The sequence below is a fragment of the Oryza sativa genome, chromosome 8 (genome assembly GCF_034140825.1).
Source record: "Oryza sativa Japonica Group chromosome 8, ASM3414082v1".
Classification (NCBI taxonomy): Eukaryota; Viridiplantae; Streptophyta; class Magnoliopsida; order Poales; family Poaceae; genus Oryza; species Oryza sativa.
In genome coordinates, this window is record NC_089042.1 from 25,794,841 (window position 1) to 25,812,710 (window position 17,870).

Consider the following 17,870-nt stretch of genomic DNA (forward strand, 5'->3'; position numbering starts at 1 on the left):
AAACACCTACTCCCGTCGTCCCAAAAAGACCAACCTAGGAGAGGATTTGACTCCTCCTAGTACAACGAATCCGGATAACCCATATCCAGATTCATTGTCCTAAGAGAGATCATATCCCCACCTCTCCTAGGCTGGGGGTTTTTTTAGGACGGAGGGAGTATACGGCTTGTTTGGAGGACGTAATCAGTTGATAAGTACTCAAATGAAGCTGTCAAGATAGCAAGGAAGATAATAAGGATTTAGGTTCGACCCTCCGATGATAGGTAATAGTCCTACTCCTGTTAATCGGAGGTTGGTGTTGGCATCATATATATCAATCTCTCATGAGTACAATGGAAAGGAAAAACTAATCTAGTCTGTCGGGATATCGGCGTAAAGCTCAAGCAGTGATTGATCGCTAGCTGTTGTCAGCTTCCTCTAGAAGTAAGAAGACGAGATTGGAGGTACTGTGTATTTCTCATTAGTATGTTGGCTTTTATTACGCTTGTGTTGGCTTGTTCTTCTCTTCTCTTGGGAGTCTTCTTCTCTTGGGAGTCTTGTGTTTATACCCTCGGTTACCCTATTGTCCAAGTAGAACTAGGAAAACAAATATGAATATAATCTGGGTAGTTATGGTCGGGCCTAAATAGAATTTTGTCTCTTTTCTTATCAAGGACTCATTCTTTAGTTACTTAGGATTTTTGCCATATGCACGAGGCTTATGTCCGTATAGAACTTAGTATACGGTGGATCTGTTGAGCTAAGTACACATGTATAGGGTATCCCATATTTAGGACACTGACAACTCATTTGAAACACATGATTGGGAAAAAAATTGAAGTAGAAAAAAATACAGGATTTTGGTAGGAACGCAAGTGCAAAATAAAAGATTGCAAAACATAGGAATAGTCGTTTGATAAGGTCGTTGGAAAAAACACATGAATCAAATGAGAGATACTCATAAGAAATTTTTTAAGAGGTTGGAGTTCTTGCTAACTTTTCTTCAAAATCTCTATAGAATTATCCATTTCATAAAAATTTCAAAGAAAATGATAGGATTGAATCTTTTGTTTCAAATGGTGTTTGAGGATTGTTTTGTAAGATAGAAAAGAGTAAAAAAAAAGGCACACCAAATCATGGGGTGTTCTAGACCCTTTAAGCACCTCCTATCAAATGTGGTAACAAAAAGAAAAAGGAATGAAGACCATTCTATGAGGTCATAAGACCATTTTACTACACATTGTAGATACCCTAAAGCCATGCCTATAAGGCCATAACACAAAAGAAAAAGGCACTAATGCAAAAAAGGTAATCGTTGATGGCCAAATCATATTTCCATTGGCATATGGTCCGACTAGCGACCGAAGGTCAGTAAAAATTTCCCTCAAAAAAAGTAAAATAGAATATTTTTATAAGCGGGGCATCAGCCGCTTTAGAAAATATATTTTCATTGATGGGTATCTAAAGGGCACCGTCTATGAAAATCAATCTTCACAAGCGGAACACTTAAGACACCCGCCATAGAAATATTTTCAATGCGCAAAAAGAAAAGTCTGACAGATCACATACCTCGTATTCCACTCAACAAATTCATTCATAAACCTCTCATAATCTATTCACAAATAATGAATTCATCACATAAAGAGATGAGACAGATATGGGCACAAAAAAAAATCCATCATCAAATGCCAACAGAAGGGGAAGAGAGGGAGGACGGGAGCGGAGCTGGATGTGGAGTCCTCAAGCACCTTCTCAACACCCCCACCCCCACCTTGCCATCTCCCGAGCCCTACCGCCCGTCCATAGTTGTACCAGAGCTTCGTGCAAGATTTGCCCAGCCGCCGGATCCACGCCCGTCACTATCGTAGTTGCTGTTATCGTCGTCGAGAGTGCCTCGGCGGAGGTAGGGAGGCTGGAGGGAGTTGGGAGGGGGAGGGAGGGATCAGAGGCAAGGAAGTGGAGAAGGAGAGGTAAGCGAGAGGACAGGATGGGGGAGAAGATGGACTCTGGCTCGTGTGCTTGGGACTTGGGAGTCCCGCAATTTAATATCGCGAATTTTTTAGACAGTGCTCTTTACCAGCTAAGAGTAAAAAAATTGAGTTTCACTAGCTATCACTTATGAAGTCCGTTTAGAAAAAGAACCATATTTTTATATACGAACCTCTTAGATGACCGCCAACGAAAATCGGTTCATTACTAGAATCCCTCCAATGCATTCTTACAAATGTATGTTCGCCAAACCCATTAGTAAAAATAAAAAAGAATGGTGTCACGAAAAATGGTTTTCTTTAGTCAGGGGGCACCAGCGCCATAGCTGCAGGTAAGGGCAACAAGAGACCGGGCGCGCGGCGCCATGGCCGCGGGCCGGGGGAGCAGCGGAGCGATGGCGTGGGGAAGACGACCTCCTATAGCCGTTAGCTTAGACAGCAGAACAACGCGTACGTATAGCCGTTACACACTTTCCAACCAGGAGTACGTATTCATCCATGGCTGCTGCCTATACTTGCCTAGTATACGATACACAAGCATACATACACACTCGATCTACGTATAGCCGTTGGCCAGAGTTGCCATGCATGAAATCCTTTGCATGCAGCTATGGTGGACATGGTATATGAGGTCGAAAGATTCGGCCGTATCGTCTCCAAATCCTGCAAAGATCTTTGGAGATCCAGCACCCAAGATATCACGTACCATGCAGGATCCGGAGGAGGAGGACGACGATCAGCAGCAGCAGCATCCGGCGGCCAGGAGGTGCGCCGCGTGTCGGTACCTGCGGCGGAGATGCGCCGACGACTGCGTGCTCGCGCCCTTCTTCCCGGCCTCCCGCCCACACCGCTACGCCTGCGTGCACAGGGTCTTCGGCGCCAGCAACGTCGCGAGGCTGCTCCAGGTTCACTAGCCACCACTGTGCTATTGCCATCTGCTACTTGCTCACTTAATTAATTACCTGATGAAAATTAGTGCTACTACTTGTAGTAAATTTTCCAGAGTGTAAGTGCATTACATTAGTTACGCTTACGCATTTTGTAGTGAAGGGCCAGCGTGCATTTCTCTACTAAAGAAACGCTTTCTTAAACGGTCAAAATCTGTTTTCGCAAGCAGGATGACATTCCTATATGAAGGCTAGAGAGTGCTCGTCTGCAAAAATCATTTCTGTATTAGTGTATGTTCTGTGAGGGTTTTTTTTTTCTTTTTTTTAAAAAAAATAGAAATGTGCATAGGCTGGATTAATCTTCGCTATCAAGAAAATATGTTGCATCTGTAGTTAGGCTGCGTTCGTTTGGAGAACATAGGGAGATTGTTTGTTTCGTTTACCGCGTGCACGCTTCCCAAACTACCAAACGGTGTGTTTTTTGTAAAATTTTCTATATGAAAGTTGCTTTAAAAAATCATATTAATCCATTTTAAAGTTTAAAATAGTTAATACTCAATTAATCATGCACTAATGGCTCACCTCGTTTTGCGTATCTTCCCAATTTTCTCAATCCCCTCTCCCTCAAACACAGCCTTAATCTTATTTCGGAATAGATAGTTGTCGTGATGAAAGTGGGTAACGTCTGATCCATATCGGATAGTCACTAACATATGAACTCATACTCACATGTCACTAGCTTGCTGTGACTATATGGATATGCAGTAACCTAAAGGGATTCATGTTATGTTTACCCATAACATATTTTCAAGCATATTAACTAACTTTTTATTGATGACTGATTTATCTTCGTGAACTTTTTTTTTGTACGTACTAGAGCTTGCCGATGGCGGAGAGGGGCAACGCGGCGAACACGATGGCGATGGAGGCGTACTGGAGGGTGCAGGACCCGGTGTACGGCTGCACCGGGATCATCAACCGCCTGCAGGAGGAGATCCGAGCCGTCCAGTGCGAGCTGGCCAGGACGCAGGCTCACCTCGCCATCGCCGTCGCTTCCTCCCAGCAACCTCCACCTCCACCTCCTCCGCCACCATTGCCGTCGCCGCCGCCGCCGCCGCCGCCGCAGCAGCAGGAGGAGCAGTCGCCGCCGCCGTTGCTGGATCCGGCCGACGAGTTCCTCAACCTCGATGGACTTTGAGCTTCGAGTACGTGAGCCTCAAATCCTACAGCTGAACTAATAATTGGATCTTAAACTGATTATTTTTTCAATAGAAATCATGCCGCATTGAACAACAGTGACAAAATTTAGGTGTTTCTTCCAAATGACAAATTACAAAAATGGTTGTCATTACCTAGAGCAAACTTGTAGACTCATAGATACAGGTTCAGTTCAGCTACTATATATTACTGCAAGTGCACAAGAGTGTAGTTTCAACTAAACACTTATAAATATCCCTTTATTTGCTTGCTCCGTCATTCAATCCATCAAAACAAGATAGAAGGAAATTAAATTAAGCTAAAACTCCAGTCCTAATGTATATACTTTATCCTAGTTAGCAACAAAAAACAAACAAAAGAATACGACAATTTCGTACTTACAAACATGTACAGTTTTATGAACCCCTTTAAATAACACGAGGTTAAAGATTGCTTCCCCGAGTTAGAATTTGATTTATATTAACTCCGATCAAGTGAAGCCAAATATCAACGATTAGGGTGTCACTTGACCCGGCGCTGCATGCAAAGCTTCCACTACAGGAGTTGCCTGCAAAAACAATATCTTGTCCTTTTCTTTGACCCTTGGATATTTACACTGAATATTTGCCGGTCTTAGCTCTGTCCACTCTCCTCTTCATCTGCATTATGCAGTGCATGCAGGGTAAGATTTTTGGATAAAAATAAACAAAGGTGTGACTAGTTACTAGAGAGTGGCGACTTACCTCGCCGTGAAGCTCTTCTCCAACAAGTAGGCTTGAAATAATCCTGGAGAGGTCTTACAGGCACAGGAATGAATTTCCCCAGATATGCCAGAGGCCAACTGGTAACATCACAAAAAGGAAGAAAACATGTCAAATTTCTGCAAAGGGGATTTGAGCTCAAAACGTGTATTCGTTACATATGCCACCGACATCAACATCATGACAAGAAAGTAAAAGGTGGATCTGGCATTTTTTGTGCATATGTCGATAAGGGCATATCAAGAATTCAAGACCATAGGTTACTACAGTCTTGGAATGTCCCAATGCAGACTAATATAAATCGCAAGAGAACCAATGATATAATAAATTATTGATCTGGATTCCTTTACAAAATTCTACACCACACAAAAGCACATGAACATCAAACTGAGTTATAAACTAGAGATTCTAGCACAAAAGTGGTTGCAGAATGAATAAAATCAAGTGCATACCTTATAATGCCAATAGCAACTGAGACCAACCATAATCTCCAATTAAGTCTCACAGTTTTGAAGAACTTTCCCAGGAACTCAATAATTAGTATCTGCCGAACAGGACAGCAACTTTATCAGCAATTCATGTGGTAAGGATGATAGGGCATTCAGCGAAAGAACACTATCAGTTGTTACCTGAAATACAGTAGTTATAGCAATTATTCCCATGAAGAGATGGTTTTTCGTTATTCCTTTGAAGACATTCCTCTCCTCGGGCTTGCGTGCATTGAACTCGTTGAAGATCTGGCATGCAATGCATATCAAGTGTAACAAAAATAAAACTTTGTTCCTCAAGACTTTATATAAGTGGGACTACAGAACTATATAGTGAGCCAACATCAAGTTTTTTTTTTCTCTTTTTTTATTATAATAAAACATAGAGAACTTTTTGAGCATAATTTGATGCCTATATTTATCTATCTAGTTATTTTTATCTAAGCGCACAAAGCATCGGATAATTTTCTAGAACAATCCAGTGCCAATATTTATCAGTAAGAGAGTTTATATTTTGGCTGTGGTGTATTCTGTTAAATCTCTTGAATAAGAAAATAGCCAACCCACCTGGCAAAAGACAAAGGTGTTGAAGATAAAGGTGTTTTGTGTTTTCTCAGCATCCTCCCGACTATCATTCTGTAACCGCAGTATGCTTCTTCCAGAAAAATCAAAGATAAGAAGGATCGCTATTTGGTAAATGGCCTGCAAAAGATTAAAATATATCAGAATAACAAAAGAAGATCCAACATTACTCAATTATCTGCTGAAGACATACAGTTGAGTTGCTTAAATTCTAACCTGGACAAACAAGTTTCGCCACATAATATTAGTCACAAGAGGTTCCCTGAAATAGCGAAAGATGGTTAGTATTGTGAGTTATCTCAAGAACAGTTCAAATTATATCTCTCCAGAATGGCACAGCTTGGGACACCACTCAAAAAGTTCAGCGTCCATCATACTCAGTAACATGTAAATACAATAGCAATGGTCAGGGAAAATTTACATGCCTTCGACCAACAGGCTGTCTCTTCATAAGGTTATCCGTCGGTGGTTCAGTTGCTAAAGCCAGAGCTCCCAGTGTATCCATGATTAGATTTACCCAGAGAAGCTGAAATGTGTAAAGGAACAGAGCAGCATTAGAGTTGAACTGAGCATACAAGCCCGTCGAGCTTAGAATTAAGAATTTCAGCATATCCACATACAATATCACAACAAAGTGTCTCAATGGAATAGGCAATAGGTAGCTTCGCAATGGCAAACAAAATAGCAATTACATAGCAATTGAATAAAAGAAAATTGCTCCAACCTCAACAGCATTTAGAGGCACGTCACCAGAGGACACAGCTGCAACAACATTAATCACGAGTGCGGCAACATTAACAGTAAGCTGAAACTGGATGAATTTCTGAATATTTGCATAGACAGACCTTCCCCAGCGAACAACCTAAAAAGAACAGAAACTTGTTAAATCCATGCTTTGAATCTCAATTAGAAGGAGTTTATGTAACCAAAAAATTAGAAGGGGTTTCTGTAACCAAAAATAGTGCCCAAGAAGTGAGCTGTCCACCAATGACTTTTCAAAATTAATTTCAAGTCCTAATATGCAAGCATCCAAGTATCAGCATGAGGCAATATACTGTGTAATCCATCACAATTTATGAACCTTGCACCAGTAATTATAGAAATTCATGTGATGACAGACTTACTGTTCTGTGCATAGGCCACACAGAAAGTGATACACACAGAAAGTGCTACAGGAGAGGCTTCTATTTTTGCTCCCCAAGATTTCCATTTGCTGGGAATTTTGGAAATTTTCATTTGAACTTTGGGATTTCAGTAATATTATTTGAAAAAACAACCATTACTGACTGCAGGTATCAAACACTCATGCACCTAGGTTCCAATCCAGCTGCTTAGCACCAGAACAGGTATTTGTTGTAAAGCACACCATTGAACTTTATTCTTGGCCTTAGAATTCAAAGTTCAAAAATATTCAACAAAAAAAAAGTGTTTTGGCTGAGATTTTTTCCCCTTGTTATAGAGACTCCCCTTGAGCCGTGATATCTGGCTGTCTTTTCACATATCTAAGCACCATGCTGTTGCATGTGGCCATGTGAGATAATTTAGTGTGAGGGTATGAGGAATTCCATGGTGTTTGCTTAGTGACATTATCCTTCATTAGAAGGTATTCCAGAATAGTTTGTTCGGGGAAAAACAAACCTTCACAACTGATGTGAAGTTGTCATCCAAGATTATAATGTCAGAACTTTCTTTGGCAACTTCTGTCCCTGAAATGCCCATTGAGAGACCTATATCGGCCTACACAAGAAATGGAATGACAAGGAATAAGAACAAGATGATAATCTCTGTGATAAAAGAGAACAAAGGGAGAGTTCATCAATATCATGAGAGATATGCACTTGAGAGTTGAGACCTCATGCAATGCAGGAGCATCATTTGTGCCATCACCAGTAACAGCCACAACATGACCCTTTCTTTTCAAAGCTTGGACAAGCAAAAGTTTGTCATTTGGAGATGATCTTCCCATCACCTGCAAAATTAATTAGTTTTGTCAGTGTCAGAAGAATGCCTACAATGCTAAAAAAAGATTCAGTTGAGACAGATGTCAAAGTTAGAACCTAACAGTGCCAAAGAAAAATGTGCAGGCAAAGCTACACACAAAACTGACCCCCACATTAATCACAAGAATGGTTCAGTTTAACAGCAATATATATCACTACTAAGTAGTGTCGAATATATATACATCGAGATAAAAGGAACATAGAGGATGAGAGAGTTACTGTTATTTTGTCAACAATATCTCCTCTAGCAGCTTCAGACATCTCGCGAAACACTTTTCCCTCTATTACAAATGGCTCCACAAAAGCTCCATTTGCATCTAATATTCCACACTCCAAAGCTATGGCTTTAGCTGTTTCAATGTTATCTCCAGTGACCATGCGCACCTACATGTACACAAAGAATTATCACGGATAATGTAAGAAATAATATCATTTATAAGGAAGAAGGAAAACAATATGCATGACATGAAGGCCTGACATGTTGGTGACACATCAGTTGTATGTATAGGATGAGGTGATCTTTTTAGTGGTGTATTACGAATTGTCCCAATGAAGGACCAGAACTATCAGACTAATAAAGGACAATGCACCTAGTTGACAACATGAAAACTGAAGAATAGTAAAGGATTGCATATACATTGCCAGTTTCTATCACTTCAGATGTATAGGACAAAAAGTTTCCCAGCGGGAAAATAAGACTAACATAAAAAGATATGAGTAAGATGTACCTTTACACCAGCATTGGTGCATAATTGTACAGCACTCTTCACTCCTGGGCGACAAGGATCCTGCAAAAGAAGAAATTCTTTACAGCACAAGTAATACCTGAATGTTATCATCAATAAAATGCATAGCATGATTAAAAAGAAGCTTATGGCACCCAATATAAATAGAAGACGACATTTGAAAACCAATTGTAATATATATCAGATGTTTTTGTCAAAGCCTAACCATGTACTCTGCGAATCAATTCATCAAAGTTATCCTATATCTTGTTTAAAAAGCAAAAATACATTCTTCATAAGCAAGAGGGAGATAGAAAAGAACAGGGCAATATGCATGATGCTCTTCTACAGAGAAGCATCTGAAGGGATACTGATTATTTCTGCCAAATTAATACATCGAATTCCCTCAAACACACAGCTAGTCCGAAATAACCACCACATACCTTTATACCCACAATACAAAGCAGAGTCAGGTCATCCTCAGGTAACTTCCAATCAGCTATGTCTTCCTTTGGGATTCTTTCAATTTCACAAGGACAATATGCAAAAGCAACGCATCGTAATGAACTCGTTGCCATGTCTTCAATTGATTTCTTGCATTCATTATACTGCAAAAATTTTAACAATTAAGAAAATAATTAACAATAAAAAGTATGCAGTCAGTAAATTAGGAATCACACGTACCTTCTCAGCACTCATGGGCTGAACTGAACCATCCAGGGCAAGCCAGCTTTTGCAAGATGATAACACAAGCTCAGCTGCACCTTTCCAATGGACATGAACACCAGCATCTGACTGCAATTGTAGCAATCAAACAGCACTGAGATAACATGAAGCAACCAGGGACAAATCATACACAGATCATAGATCTTAGCATGTTAAGACAGAAATGGCCAAGAAACAGTGCCCATATAATTAAGATTAGAATAAATGGTCAGTGCCATCTGATTCTTTAGATCCTGGAGAGAACTGAACAGAAACCAGTCATCCTGGATGGAGAATGGTGTCAAAACCCATCCAATTTAAAATTATATGAAAATTCTAAATTAAAATGCAAAATCACCCAGACTTGTTTCTACTGGCAACCATGTAAATACTAGCTAGTTTCTGTTTCTAAAAAGTCAATATAAGAGTTCAGAGTACATGATAGCATCACTTCTCATGTCCTGATTTTTTTTAACAGGATAAGGGTAGTTAAACTCTTCACAGATAGTTGGACGCCAAGCTCATTTCATTAAGAATGCAAACACATAAATTGTGCTCAATACCTGTACTGCAACCCCACCACGCTTCTTCTCCGAATTAAATGGAAAGACATGAAGAATTTGAGATTTTGACCGTGCATCATTGAAATCCATTCCTATCTGTTCAAAGTGGAAGAACTAGTCATTGAAGGAACCACTGGAGTAACTTTTTTAGAAAATAGATTAAAACATGGCCTCTACATCCAAAACGGATGTACACAACCATTGAAGGAACCACTTGAGTATGGAAGCCAGATAAAGGGTTAATACCTTAAGGCCCCAAGAAAGAATAGCCTTTTCAGTTGGCGATCCTGAAAGTTCAGCATCTCCCCCATCCTAGAGATAGAAAAATAATGGTTATAATTGTGACTAGAGAATATAACAACTAATGTATCCAAATTTCATGGAGGACTATCAATATTCTCCCTAGAGACGTAGACTGCATCCAATTCCTCCTTTTCCATCAGATAATAAATAATTATAGTTTTCCTTTTAAGGATAAGTGGGAATTTATAACCCTAAAAACTAAAAAGTTGCCGATCCATTTAATTAACTGTTTGTAACCAGTAGGGCGTAGCTTTTACCCAGACAAGGGATAATGTGTGCAGAATGTAACCGTATGAGTATCAATACATCATATAGAATTAAAAGCCTTCTATACCTCTGGCACAAAAATAGTTCCAGTTGTGTTTTGTGCTATTCCTTCAATAAGAAGTTCTGTTGCCCCACATGACACTGCCCTAATATCATCACAAGGATCCAACATTGTTCCACCAAAATATGCTTGAACAACTGTCATCTAGAAGATCAATGACACACTGGTCAGCAAACAAGGTACGATGCCGGAAATTTCGAAGAATTGCAAATATTGAAACATTGATCGTTGTAATTGATAGAAAAGAAAATCGGTACTCCCTCCAGTCAGGAATACTTGACATCGTGCAACCGCCATGTCAAGTGTTTCCAATCGGAGGGTGTATGTTCCAAGATTTTGATCAAACAGAGACTACTAGCATGCAGCCGCCAGGGCAATATATTGGGAATTTATCAGGATACAACTTCAAATAGCAATTTTCATGAAGTGCACCAGCAATTAACTTCACAAACCTTATTCAAGGTAAGTGTCCCTGTTTTATCACTGCATATTGTAGTTGCAGATCCCATTGTTTCGCAGGATGAGAGACGTCTCACCTAGACAGAAATGGAGCAATGTCAATTTTCAGAACATGCATCATCTTTCTAGAATTGCATAAGAATAGAATTTTCTTTTACCAGTGCCTTGTCTCGCATCATCTTTCTCATTGAGTATGCAAGTCTGAAACCAAAATAGTGCCAACAGTTATGTGACCGAGAATTCCAAGGGATATGAATAGTCATGTAACTAAAATTTATGATGAATTTGTTTAATAAGTAGGTGACTCGTACGTTAATGTTACTGCTAATGGGAGTCCCTCAGGCACAGCAACAACCACAATAGTAACCTACGGATAAATAAGAGATAGAATCAGTGATAACAAAAGAGATACAATCATGATATTAATATTAGTCATACTATATGTAGATTAGAATTACATACAGCAATTGTCAAAATTCTGATTGCCCCCATAAATCCTTTTTTTGCCCGAGTAGTTCCAGCCACAAATTGAGTAGTGCCATCCGGATCCTTGGTATGTCCAGTAAAATATCTGTAGATGAAAAATGGTTATAAAGAGTACATTTGTGCTCGCTAAATTATCAAGTTTACTTACCTTATCCAAAGGACTACAAGTACAGCACCAGCCACTGTCAAACCCACCATACCAATAAAAGTTGCAACGCCATTCAAGCGCACCTACTCCATAGTTGTAGGAAGGGCGACAGCCATAAAAATAAATCAAGATGTCAGAATTCCATTCATCTAAGAATAAACACAATCATGAACAAAAGTTAACCTGCAACGGGGTTTCTTCACCATTATCTTCGGAAAGGTTAGCCATCAACTGACCCCATTCAGTATTGGTGCCTACACCTGTTACCTTTGTATTTGAAAGGTGAAATACATAAGTATGAAGTCAGGTCATTTTAAACATGAAAAGAAGGACAAATGGTAGACAGAATAAATAATGAAAACAATGTTCTGAACGGTGACAGAAAAACAGCAATGCTCAACTCCATATGTTGTAAAACCACTCAAGATAGCACACTCACCAACATAGAACCATAGCCATCTGCAACTTTGCAGCCAGACATCAAGAAGGGTTCCTTTTTATCCTTGTGAACCTAAAAGTAATATCCATGAATCATCAGCAAAGGTAAGTATGAAACAACCAAGAGATTTGCCATAGAAACTGAGCAACCAAGAGATTTGCCATAGAAACTCACAGTTTTTGATTCCCCAGTCATACTTGATTCATCAATTGCAAGAGAATGGCCAGATATCAGGACACCATCGGCAGGAACCTGATGGTACAAGAATAAATGTAAGTAAATTGTTCCAATGGAAAAAACAAACATGGAGTCGATAAATGATATACCATCTTACTTGGTCACCAATTTTAAGAGGAACCACATCACCAACAACAAGGTCAAATATTGAAGTTCCACATCTTTTACCACCTCTAACAACCTAATAAAAAGAGAAAGTAAATCAGAATACAGCCAAAGAGTGACACTTAATGCTACTATAGTGGAAAATGGTCACACATAACCACACCAACCTCCACTTGTATGTTCTGTTTCTCCTCATTTAGATGTCGAAACTGAAGAGACTGTCTGTAATCACTGATAGCTAAATATATCATAAGGAGACAAATTAGAACCTGACTTATTGCCAAAAAATAATAAATAGAGCTGAATTATTAGACTGAAATACTTAAAGGTAGCTAAAAGATCAAGTAATTTACAAACATGACTCCATTACCTGTAACAAGTATCACAAGAAAAACAGCTAAGAAAATACTTCCACCATCATACCATCCTTCATCTGCGCCCTAAAATAAAAGAAATTAAAGAAAAATCTTGATCATATCTGTACTTACAGCATGAAAATCCGTTTTAGTTCAAATCTACCACAACCAAGGAGCATGACAAAAAGTAAGAACACCATGTATGAAATAATTAGAAGAGGTAACCAAAATACCTCTGTGGTCATGCCCAATGTAAGTGATATGGCAGCAGCCACCATTAAAATGATAAGAGTTAAATCTTTGCATGCTTCAAATATGAAACGCTGCATATCAGACATTAATATTATTAAATTTTGCAACTAAAATGTTAAGCACATAGAACTTTTGGGTTCATTTAAAAATGATGTAAAAGCATATACCAGTATGCTTTTCCTTTTCTTGCGTGGATATGTGTTTGCTCCAAAAATACCCCTCCTTTGCAACAAGTCATCCGCATTTAGAGAAATTCCCTTCTCTAAATTACTCTTCAATAAATCTGACAGCCCCTTAACCTGAACAAAAAGAGTAGTTGAGACAAGCGACTGTAAATGAGAATATAAATCTAGCTCAGTATGAACTTACTCCTCCGACTTCCTGAAGCAAAACACTATCATGATCCCTATTCAATGCTGTAAGCTTTTCCAGTTCAATTGGAAAACTGCGAGAGGCCGTTTCAAGTTTTATACCAGTATAAGCTTCTGTTCAGATAAAGGACATTAAAAATACACAAGGATATAAATTATATGTGTGAAAAGAGCGATAGGAAAGGGTAGATTTTTTAATATAGACATAAACTGAAAAGGTAGCAGTAACTCTGAGATTGTACCTCTGAGATCTTTTTCCCCAGCTTCTTTGAAAAGAAATGCTGCCTGAAGAACCCAATTTTAGAATCGACAAACAAATACAGCCAGCCGATAGGATATATCTGCTGAAAAAAATGGCACATTACCCGTATCACTTGTGCATGTGCTCGGATTTTTCTTCTTATCATCTCTTTCTCTTCCTCCTTTTTAAGGTCTAGAGTATATCTGAAGCGGCGTGAGGCATTAAGCACAAGAGCAGCTTGCTGAAATGGAGAGTAACCGGATTTGTCAGAACTCAAGAATAGATGGAAGAGCATTTCTCCAGTGTCCATTGAAACCTGTCTTCCCCCAAAGGCTTTTCACCTACTAACACAACAAGTTTCTCATGGCCCCAACATACAACAACTAAGTATAATTAGTATCTCACTAGCTCAAGTAAGAAGGTTAAATTGGTAATGCTCTCTTCGTTTTTACCCCGATATATGGACTGGGTAAACTTTAGCTACAGATAAACATCTATCTCGGCTGTGGGAATGTCAGGTAATGCATGTAATAATGCAAAATGAATGCTGCTGCAAAGGATCAAATTGTTCCCAGGACTAGGCACAAGATGCATGTAATATGCCAATCATCAGAACAAGAAATGAGGGTGACTGAACAACTGTAATCAGTAGTGCATCCATTTCACAACATTTCAGAGTGGATAATCTCCATGCAAGGGACTGACACTGCATAAATTGCCAATGCTCTATGTACACACTAAAATGGGTGATCCAGACTCGCCATTCCGGAATTGCCATATTTTGAGCATTCGCCAAACACACTGATCAGTGATCAAACCCCTATCCCCCGGGCATTACCGACCTGATTCGAATGAACCGGCGTCATCGATCACAAAATCACAGGACACAAGAGAGAGAGAGAGAGAGAGAGAAAGAGAGAGAGAGAGAGAGAGAGAGAGAGAGATCACATACCCTCCATCGCCGCAAGCGATCGTGGGAGGCGTTCTTATGTGGAATATCGAACGCGTCGTCGAACTTCTCCTCGACATCCGTATCCTCCGCGCCGTCCAGTTCCGGCGACCGGATCTCCGGCGCCGGCGGCGACGACCTCCCGAGCGCCATGCCCGATCAATCAATCAATCAAATCCCCCACCAATCCACCTTCGCCCCCTCAACCGCAGGACAGGAGAGATGACACCGACCACCCCCTGCACACGCAAAATCACCACACCATACAACACTCAGCACCCAATACCCAACCACCACACACGCACGCCGCCGCCGCCGCCGCCATCGATCGACACCGCCTCCCCTCCTGCAGCAACAACAACAGCAGCAGCGCCACGGATAGAGACGGGATCGATCAATCTCACCTCGCCTCGGCGCACTTCGCCGTCGCCCCCACCCCCGCGCGCGAACCTTCTGGAAGGTTCCACCAGCAGCGGCTTGCGCCCTCTCGCGTCGCGGACTCGCAGCTAACCCCCCCCTGGCCCCTGCGGCGTCGCCACTGGCCTCCTCCCTCTCTCTCCGTGAAGCTTCGTGTTGTCGTGTCCGCGCTTTGCGGTGGCGATGACTCGTTCGTCGTTCTCAGCCCTCTGTGCTCGAGAGTGGTGTGAAGCTTCCACGAAGCTTCTGGCGCGCTGCCACGTGGGCCCCACCGCGGGGCAAAAAGGGGAATAACCATGGGTCCCAGCGCGGCGAACGTTGGGGTGGCCCACCTGTCGGTCTCGGGAGGTAATGGGGATTGGGGATGGTTAGGTTTGTTTGGCGGGGGAGGCAGGCTGTCACGTTTGAAATGGGAAGTGAGGGAGGTTCATCTCGAGCCGTTGGATCGGCGAGATGGACGGTTAGGTGTGAACCACGTAAGCTTTTGGGAATTTTGCGTGTGCTGTGGATGTTGTTTCGCTTTCGCTATCGTTTGGTTGGACAGTTTAACCTCAAAAGGTTTATGTGACGATATTGGGAGGATGAAAACCTACCGGAGTAGTACATATTTAGGCGAGGGTTGGTAAGAAATTATAACCAGCGGAAATCGAATCCTTAGTTTTCCTTGACAAACTCGATTTCAAAGGAACCTCAACCTAACCCGTACAAAAGGGTTTTTTCACTCTTGAATTAGCTTTTTTTTTTCATAATTATCCTTTTCAATATATTGTGAATTCGTTCAAGTAGCGGCAAGTTGCGTTGGAGAGATTTTTCTCTACTTTCAAGGTACTAGGGACCGTCGAATTTGGATCGAGTGGATATAGCTGGTCGCAAAGACAACATGATGAAGGAGCCGGTAAGAGGTGCGTGGAATGTAGATGAATTTTTTTGGTGGGGCAGAAACTCGTCCGACAGCAAAAGTTTGAAGCTTAATCTTCTTTATCAATTATGAGATTTAAAATCTAAGTATTCATGTAATTTTGTTGTAAACTTTGATCGTGTACATATACTCGTGAATAATGGATATTATAGTCTAATTTATATCCATTGTAAAAGAAATGTGTAATGGTAATATCGTAGTACCATACTTGCCCTCACGGGCTACAACTTATAACCATTCGACATAAGTGTTAGGGAACTCACACTCGTGAAGTGCAAGTGTATAGGCTCCATGATTTTGTGAGAAAAAGTTGTTTTTCTCCTTCACCGAAGTTTATAAGGTTTTAGCTCCACCACTAGATATAAGTAATGTAATAACTAACTCCCAATTGCAACACTAGGTGTTGCTTGCTGGCCACTGTCCACTTGGACGCACGCTTTGAAGTCCTAACAAATTGGCAGCTGAAGTCACGGACTGCCTGCCATCTTCAACAAGCAAAAACTTCAACATGTTTACTTCCTTTTTTTTTCCTAAAACGTTACATCCAATATTTAGAAACATGCATGAAGCATTAAACATAGATAAAAGGAAAAACTAATTGCATAGTTTGCATGAAAATTATGAGACGAATCCTTTTGAGCCTAATTAGCTCATGATTAGCCATAAATGCTACAGTAACTCACATGTGCTAATGACAGATTAATTAGGTTTAATAAATTAGTCTCGTGGTTTTCAGACGAGTTATGAAATTAGTTTTTTCAATCGTGTCCGAAAACCTCTTCTGACATCCGATGTAACACCTAAAAATTTTCTTTTCGCGAAGTAAACTGGGCTGAAACATGGATTTGCTTTGCCAATTGTCACCAATCCATCCGGATCTTGCAGAGTCAAGAAAGCTCGGATGCCGACAAGACCAGTGGAATTATTGGCACATGCTCGATCGAGTCCACACTGACCAGCACTGCCTGAATCTGCCCATAATCTCTCGATCTATTTACAGCCACATCACTGTATACTCAGCTCGCCCTTTCTGACCAGTCCAACTCTGAGGTCTCTGGTGGGACGAAAACCGTCGGAAACGATATCATTTGTTGAAAACAGTCTTAGCATGATCATGTTTTTTTTATATTTATCAATTTAACTATTTTGTGACGACTTTAATACGATGCTGATAGAAATAAAAAAAATTAAATTTTATATATAAGCTAGAATCAGAACTGTGGTACTTGGTACAGTCACGGATTTCCGTGACCGTTTTCACACCCTCACGTGTTGCTTGCTTGCTTGCTTGCAACGTCCAAAGGAGATGAGAAGTCTCTGACTGTGACAGCCACTTCGGCATGCCAACCTCACCGGCGGCGATCGCCGGCGACGACGAGGCGAGGTGAGATGAAAAGAGCAACCGAGTCATGCTGATGCAGCGGGCACTAGCTAGGACGCATGCATGGCTGCACTGCACATGGCCTGCAGCCAGATCGGGTCAAAAACGAACAGGCTGTAACGGATCAGGATTCAAAGAGAATATATATATAGTATAACCGATCAGGATTCAGAGAATATAACGGGAATTTCCTGGAAACATGCTTTGCCAGCTTCGGTGTAGCTGACCAAGAGACTGACCAGCAGCAAAGGTCCAGAGAATTTTTTTCAGGCTTATCAGCTTCCAATGTATTCAGAGTTCAGGCAGGCATGCATATGCCGATGAATCAGGTTCCAATGTACTCACAGCCACTAGCTGAATATTATAAGTTGTGAATACACAGTGGAGAGTATAATACTCGAGAAAGTATATGGGCATATATGGCAAAGGCCTGTAGAAATTTGGTGAGAATGAACTGGACTAGTAACTTTGTTGCAAAGAACACACGATGTTTTCCTTCACAAAAATCTGGAGATGAGCTTCGTCTTATTGCAGTGTAGTAATATTTTTGCCGGATACATATGGATCGTGGCTAATGCCTTTACAAGCTTTACTTTGGCTGTGT

The 17,870-nt window shown here is 40.7% G+C and overlaps 2 protein-coding genes across 4 annotated transcripts; one reads left to right on the forward strand and one right to left on the reverse strand.

Annotated features, from left to right (window-relative positions):
- The first annotated feature begins 233 nt into the window (after positions 1-233).
- On the forward strand, positions 234-4,318 carry LOC4346037 (LOB domain-containing protein 24). 2 transcript variants are annotated; one of them, XM_066303849.1, is made up of 3 exons: positions 234-443; positions 2,576-2,872; positions 3,732-4,318. In XM_066303849.1, the coding sequence occupies exons 2-3, from the start codon at positions 2,594-2,596 to the stop codon at positions 4,050-4,052; spliced, it is 600 nt and encodes a 199-aa protein (XP_066159946.1). In that variant the 5' UTR covers positions 234-443; positions 2,576-2,593; the 3' UTR covers positions 4,053-4,318. The 2 variants fall into 2 exon arrangements, with proteins under 2 accessions (XP_066159946.1, XP_066159945.1); XM_066303848.1 differs by lacking the exon at positions 234-443 and having other exon boundaries at positions 1,919-2,872.
- Positions 4,281-15,163, reverse strand: LOC9267724 (calcium-transporting ATPase 5, plasma membrane-type-like). 2 transcript variants are annotated; one of them, XM_015794313.3, is made up of 35 exons: positions 14,954-15,163; positions 14,553-14,788; positions 13,725-13,841; positions 13,602-13,644; positions 13,358-13,473; positions 13,156-13,287; positions 12,970-13,059; positions 12,751-12,820; positions 12,548-12,618; positions 12,373-12,456; positions 12,213-12,290; positions 12,039-12,110; positions 11,783-11,866; positions 11,600-11,682; positions 11,428-11,536; positions 11,277-11,332; positions 11,124-11,166; positions 10,959-11,042; positions 10,513-10,650; positions 10,122-10,187; positions 9,876-9,971; positions 9,292-9,402; positions 9,051-9,215; positions 8,611-8,670; positions 8,102-8,266; positions 7,735-7,851; positions 7,521-7,619; positions 6,607-6,744; positions 6,308-6,408; positions 6,099-6,144; positions 5,868-6,002; positions 5,442-5,549; positions 5,265-5,356; positions 4,795-4,892; positions 4,281-4,710 (listed from the first exon to the last, which is right to left on the reverse strand). In XM_015794313.3, exons 2-35 carry the CDS (start codon positions 14,700-14,702, stop codon positions 4,685-4,687), a joined length of 3,243 nt encoding a protein of 1,080 aa, XP_015649799.1. In that variant the 5' UTR covers positions 14,703-14,788; positions 14,954-15,163; the 3' UTR covers positions 4,281-4,684. The 2 variants fall into 2 exon arrangements, with proteins under 2 accessions (XP_015649799.1, XP_066159944.1); XM_066303847.1 differs by having other exon boundaries at positions 13,358-13,433; positions 14,954-15,145.
- Positions 15,164-17,870: the final 2,707 nt, after the last annotated feature.